The following is a 7,295-nucleotide window of genomic DNA, read 5'->3' on the forward strand; positions in this document are numbered from 1 at the left end:
TGACATGATGTCGAGATACTTTTCTTCATTTTATACATTTAAACAGGAAAAAAGGGATGTTCGATGTCCATTATTTTCCTAACAACGTGATGTGATCGCACACCTTTTATGAGGCAGAGCAAACTCTTTTGCGCACGTTCAAGAATAAAGTACAATAACTTTAATTGTATCACATGCTTTAAAGCCAGATGGCTTCTGATTGGCTGTCAGTGTTTTTATCGTTCATCATTTGGGGGAAAATGATCCCAACAGTGGCGGCCGTGCATTTCACACCTAGGCCTTCAGCGTGTCCTACCTGAATTAATCCACCTCTTAATACCATCATTATGACGCCACGTCTATATTAGAAACCATCAATATTTCACACAAATGCAGTATAACAGCATTAATGCAGTATAATCACAGACACATCTCATGTAGCGAGAATGAATGTCATTACTAAGGCAAGAAACCCAATTAACACAATTCAAGTCTCCGTTCACTGCAGCCACAGCTGTCCCATACATCATCTCTAGCTGAAGCATCAACATTAACCTAATAAAATGACAAAAATATAGTCCGCCCTGAACCATAGACTGTAAAAAAAAAAGATGGACGACGCACCTTCACGCTCTTCCATTGTAAAAAAGTGGAGCCGCCAGTGTCCCAATAGGTTGTTTGCAATCACATGATTCTGATGACGCGTGAAATTCAGATGGAGGGCAGGAAGTAAAAAGCAGAACGGATGAGATGGAGGAAAGTCCGTGCTGTACTGGTTTAGACACTATTACAAGAGAAAGGTATAAACAGAAAATCACAACATACGTTGGACATGATCCTAATACTATGAAGAGGAGCGATTTTTTCAACTAAATTGGAATGCTTGCCTGCCATTGAGGCGGTGGATATAGGCTAACCCTGACATAACCCACATTTATATGAGAGATGCGGGATATATGTCACTCCAGAAACTTTGCTGCATGTACAGTACAGGGTATGTGGCCGCTGGTCCTGTTAGCAGCACGTAAAACAAAACTTTTATTCAAACTGAATTGATTATAGCCTAGAAAGCAAGCAAATAGCGTTTCCATATAATCACTAAAAAGCTGTCACTCACTCCAATTTATCACAATCTCACATTGTTCTGTTATAATCAATGAAGCTCTCTAAACTGCACATTTAATATCTTATTTACATCGTGTTTGCGTGTGGCGTTTAGCATTGAGTGACTTCTGACTGTCTCATGCTTGAATGGTGAGAGTTGGCAGCCCTGTATCTTTTTATGTATTTCTTTATTAATATATTATTAATATATTACTATATTAACCATTTGCACATATGAGCATTAGCCGACTCGGCTCCTCCCGACCGCAGATGCAGGTTTACAAGACACTTTTTCCTGCGTTTTTCAGTCAATTTCTTGCCTTTTCTCCCCTTATGAACAACAACATTTTCGTACACGATAAAAAGCTCCTTGTGGCTTCTTGGTTTGACCGATTTGAGCATCCATAAACAAAGCAAAACATAGGCATTTTGAGTTTCTGCTAGCAATTCCTATATAGAAAAATCGCTTCTTGCCCTCCAGCTGCATTTCGCGCCACAGCAATGACGTCAAATGCGAACAACCTATAGGGCGCTGACATCTTGCACTGATTCGGGACCCGTGTCTGCGCATGCGCAGTAGTGCGTCGATCGCGAGCACATGCCCCTGACCCTTTTTCAATTAGCCTGACTGCTCCAATTTTGATATCTGCTGACTGCCGTAGAAGAGGCTTGTTAAAATAAGATAAATACAACTACTAACCACCTAGGCTAGTCATATTTAAAAAAGTAACAAATTAATATATTTATACTATATATATATATATTTTATACAGCTGTATCACCCATCGATCATGACGTCACACTCCTGTTTTTATAGCATGAAATAACGAACTAAAGCAAGCTTATTTATAAAACGAGCACTTGAACTTACATCAGCGTGATAAAAACTGCATAAAATAACAAAAAAAAATATTTGAAAAAATTTAATAACTCTTTAGTTTGTCCCACTTCCTATTAGACATGGAGAGGGCGAGGTTTATGACCACCTGGGGGCGATCAAAACGATTTGGCTTTACTTTTCAGGACTTGTGTGGCACGCTTGGGGAAAATGCATTTTGAGTAAATCTATACAGTGATGCACTTACCTATACTGTCCAGCAGGGCGCACTGTAGTCTATCGTAGAATCGTATTTGAGCGCAGGCTTTAGTTTCTCTCCGCTCAGCTGCTCTCCAGCCGACGGCCGGTCACACTGACCCCGGACAGCAGAGACTCGTGTGCTGCAGGGGGTGTTGGGTGTCCGGTGCTGGGGTGTATGTGTCAGAGCTGTTGGGTGTTTCGAGGGTCAGGCCAGCGTGATCGCCCTTAAAACTCAAGTTCGGGGGTGTAATGGTTTTACTGGCTTCCAGTAGAGACCCGCAAACCACACGGCGCAGAGACACAGATGGGCGGTCTGGAAAGAGTTTCTGCGTCACATCAGCGGTGTTAATAATAACCCGTCACACGCACTCAGAGTCGTGCTGTCTGTGCTTCATTCCAGCCGTGCTCGAGACAGCTGAGCGAGTGAAAGTCTAGAGACTCAACACAGATCAGATGAGCCCACAGATGATCGGATGCATGCAGGAACGGGTCAGACAGAACGCTTTCGGAGCTCTGAACAATGCTGCTGTGACAGCATCGAAACACAATTAACTGTCGTGGTCTGTGAGACGAATAGAGGGTTTGCCCAAGATCTGTGAGCAAACACAAACAAACGCCAGATTTGCTGTCTGAAGACATATGCACTTATCCAGATATCACTAATCACTGGAATGCACCGATATGCCAATATATATATATATATATACATATATATATTGACTGTTTAGTTTCTTAATGCATGCTCCTGGTCTTATTTTTAATGTTTGAGAGAAAGTATCCTACAGCGGTATTCATCCATGAATGAACACGAGTGGAGTCCCTGAACGACACACAAGAACGATCCAACTTGGCAGAAATTCACGGAAAAACAGTAAAGCGGTAAAGAACGGTTCATATTTTACATGAAGGATTAATAAAACATTGGTTTCAGAATCACACAAGGTTGGAAATCCAATCTCAGAATGAATGCAACACTGAATGAGACTGGCACAGTGCACTGCTGTGTTGTTATTGTTAACTTTAACTTGGAATAGGCTAAAGGTGGGAAAAAGTGAACGCCAAGGACAACATGAAATGGCATCTCAATGTATTTGGCATCTGCACTGCGATGCATTTCTAAATGTGAAACTGACATGGGATTTGGTTAATATTTCAAACGTTTCAAAATTGGAAAAACTACTGAAAAACTGCCATTTTCTTTCAAATAAGAAGCACCGATGAATTGTGTATTACAATACCAGTGCATTTATTAACCCAACAAACACAGAACGTTCCTCTAGCGTTCTCATATGGCTGTTTTGGGAACCAAATAGCCTAATAACATTTTAGAAACATCTCTGCTGGTTCTTTTTTTCAATCCAGAAAATAACCTTCCCAGAACGTTCGAGGAACCTAGAATTGTCTAGGAAGAAATAATAATTAATAGTTATAATAAATGCACAGAATTATTCATTAATGTATTTTCTCAAGGCTTGTTCAACATTTCATTTCATACTTAACGTTTTTAAACCGCAGTACTCAAGGGGGCGCTAGAGTTTTCTTTCAAATACCTGTGTCATTAAACCAGATGTGTTATCATTACAGCTATATATCAACATGTTTATCTAACCTGCTTTATTAGGGTTAGATGCATAATTTATTCAACCAAATGACGGCAGTTGATCTGAAAGAAAACAGACCTGTTTCCTCAAAATCCTGTTATAAAGGTGTTCAGGTAACATACTTTTAGCAATGAAATCAGGCTTGTGTTTCTGAAAGCGCTTGTGTTCACATGATAAAATGAACATTTCACAATGTTCTCCACAGTTGGGCAGTTTGTAGAAAACACCCTGCAACACAAACACAAGAAACATGAAAATGACACCATGATGTTTTCATTAGGAGTGTTTTATTCCAGACTCGTTCTGAGTCCAAGGAACAGAAACTCAACAAACACACACAGCATAAACGCGTAATCCCCACAAACTCGCTCATGAACACAGTCCAGTCGTCAGTCAGAAGAAGTGACCGCTCAATAACTATAAACAAAGCTTTAAACAAAAGCAGCGTTCATCGTCTCGCAGCAGCACACGCGTGCAGGCAAGAGTTCATGATACACAAACACACACTCACACACACACTCTCACACACACAAACACACACACACACACACACACACACACACACACACACACACACGGAACTGACAATACATATCAAACAAAGCAAAAGAAAAGAACAATGGAGACACAGGACAAGTTATTGTCTTTTTCACGTTAGGTTATAATCAAGAAGACATACAATCAAGAAAGAGCAAACCATTCAACAAAAATGTAAGGTTATTTGAACCGGAAATAAAGCTAGTCGAACCAAATCAGGTCATGCAAAGCATACTGAAACACAGTTATTGCTGTTTGAGTCTGAATCTTAAATAGTATTTCAAAAACAAACACACAAACACACACACACACACATTACGACACACTTTCTCTGTATCACTTTCAGACGTATGAAATCAGACAACAAGAACAGACAGAAACAAACAAACACAACTTCTGTCCGTAACCAAGAACCGCAACTTAAGGGAGGATTGATGACTGAGATCCATCCATCTGGACCCACTGAAAAACCTGCCAAAAACACACCCAGGGCCTCATTTCACCCCAAAATCAACACAAATCAAGAAATATTTTGCATTAAAAAAAAATCCAAAAATAAATTGTGCCATTATTCTCAGGACAATTTTTTAAAAATCTAATTTTTTTTATTACAGTAATATGAAAAAAATATTATTTAAATTCAGCACTACAAATAGAGCCATTATATACAACTGTTTCACTATTTAAATACAATGTTATTGTTTTTTTTCCCCTCACTTTATTATTATAATTCTAACATTATGACAGTGTTTTGGTTCACAGAACATACATTATTAAGTTGTGTTTAAATATGTTTAATTAGTATTCACAAATCAAGCTTAATAATAATTGTAATAATAATATTAATAATATAATTTATAACAATATTATTATTATTATTATTATTATTATATCAACAAAGTTAAAGTAAATTAAATATTGAAATAAGTGAAATATTCATACATAATGGCAGGATTTACAGTATTGAATTTAAATTTAAGATGATTAAAGAACAGTATAACTGTAAAATTGAAACATTTGACAGTAATAAATCTAAAGAAACCCCAGTTAAAAATTATGAATTATAAATTAAAATAAAAATGTAATAAAAAAAAAAAGCCTCTGGATTAAATGCAGTAATGAGAATTTTGGAGGGGCAATGTTTCATTATTATTAAAATCATGTAAACTGGTTCTAAAATAATCCTAATTTCATTTACAAGCATCCTAAATATAGTTTATTTATTTCTTTTAATTTTGGGATAAAATGTGACCCGGACCGAGGCATGAACAAAAAAAACATGCATTTTTTGATGAGATTCAGCCAGAGTCCTGTAACACCAGCAGAGGTCTGTCTGTGCATCTCTCAGTCTGTGTCTATGTGGCAGGGGTTTGTCCCCGCATCCAGAGCCGCTCGTTACAGTCTGATGAAGTCTTTATAGAGAGCAGCACATCGCAGCCACGCTTCCTGGAACCGCACCGCGCCCGTGAAGAGGAGCTCGCCCTGTGCTGCTCGCGGTCCGCAACGCCGCGGTATCTTCACACGACCCGTCCACCGGCCGCGCCCGCGCCCCCTGCCGCCAGACACAAACACACGGCTCTTCTGACGGTACACGTGACTCAACGACAACACCACTGACGCCTGAGCTTCATCATCCTCCTCCACGTGATGAATACTGCCGCGCACCACTGAGAGAAAGAGCAGCAGCAGTGACGGAGATTTACCACGATTTACAGAATAAAAGTCACAATTTTTAACATCTGAAATATGACCATGGACCACAAAACCAGCCATAAGTGTACATTTTTCGAAATTGAGATTTATACACCATATGAAAGCTGAATAAATAAGCTTTCCATTGATGTATGGTTTGTTAGGATAGGAGGACAATATTTGGCTGAGATGCAACTATTTGAAAATCTGGAATCTGAGGGTGCAAAAAAATCTAAATATTGAGAAAATCATCTTTAAAGTTGTCCAATGAAGTTCGTAGCAATGCATATTACTAATCAAAAATTAAGTTTTGATATATTTACAGTAGGACATTTACAAAATATCTTCATGGAACATGATCTTTACTAAATATCCTAATGATTTTTGGCATAAAAGAAAAATCGATAATTTTGACCCATACAATGTATTGTTGGCTATTGCTACAAATATACCCCAGCGACTTAAGAATGCTTTTGTGCTCCAGGGTCACAAATGTGCTGCAGCTTATATAACACAATTGATATCAAGCAGGCAAAACATGCATGAAGTATTTTCTTTTTAATTAACCTATTTTCCAAAATACAAGTTGTGTTTTTTAATCGTCTGAAATGTGCTTCACATTATATTCCAACGCGACATCTATAATGCAATTAAAGTCAAGCATGCAAAACATGCGCAAATAATTGTTTTCCTTGTAATTACCCTATTTTCCAAAATATAAGCAGTTTTTTTTCTTCATCTGAAACGTGCTGCGATTTATTTTCCAACGCTTTTATAATGAAATCAATATGAAGCATGCAAAACATGCGCAAATTATGTTTTTTTTTTTTTATTACCGTTTTTGGAATGTCACATTTTTTATAATTTGAAACATGCGGCGACTTATTCTCCAAAGCAACTTATACAATGCAATTAATGTCAAGCACACAAAACATAAAATACATGTCTATAGTAATGTTATTAACCTGTATTTTACATTATGAATGTAGTAATAAAATGTGACTTTACCACTTATGTAACTTATTTTGCAACTTTTTTTCTCTCAACAATGAGACTGTGTGACTTATAGTCAGGTGTGACTTATTTTCTGGAAAATACATCATGACTTCACAGGAGTTTAATAATAGGGTAAATAAGAGTTTAAAACAGTAAGAAGCAGGTGGATCTTACCGAAGTCGCTGGTGCAGATCACCATCAGCAGCTCGTCATCAGCACAGGGCCTGCATGCAGCTGAAACACACACACACATACACACACACACACACACACACACACACACACACACACTCACACACACACACACA

The 7,295-nt window shown here is 38.1% G+C and overlaps 1 protein-coding gene across 2 annotated transcripts in view; it reads right to left on the reverse strand.

Annotated features, from left to right (window-relative positions):
- Nucleotides 1-5,405: 5,405 nt before the first annotated feature.
- Nucleotides 5,406-7,295, reverse strand: part of LOC107703773 (meteorin-like protein) — a 2,420-nt gene continuing 530 nt past the window's right edge. Inside the window, exons 2-3 of one of the 2 annotated variants that reach the window (XM_016506500.1) lie at nucleotides 7,162-7,221; nucleotides 5,406-5,966 (exon numbers count right to left, since the gene is read on the reverse strand). In XM_016506500.1, coding sequence (XP_016361986.1) covers nucleotides 5,695-5,966; nucleotides 7,162-7,186 — 297 coding nt within the window. In that variant the 5' untranslated portion in view covers nucleotides 7,187-7,221 and the 3' untranslated portion in view covers nucleotides 5,406-5,694. Of the gene's footprint in view, nucleotides 5,967-7,161; nucleotides 7,277-7,295 lie in introns of those variants that run through there. The other variant, XM_016506499.1, reaches the window with a different exon arrangement.

Source organism: Sinocyclocheilus anshuiensis, unplaced genomic scaffold (assembly GCF_001515605.1).
Source record: "Sinocyclocheilus anshuiensis isolate Anshui unplaced genomic scaffold, SAMN03320099.WGS_v1.1 scaffold274, whole genome shotgun sequence".
NCBI lineage: Eukaryota > Metazoa > Chordata > Actinopteri > Cypriniformes > Cyprinidae > Sinocyclocheilus > Sinocyclocheilus anshuiensis.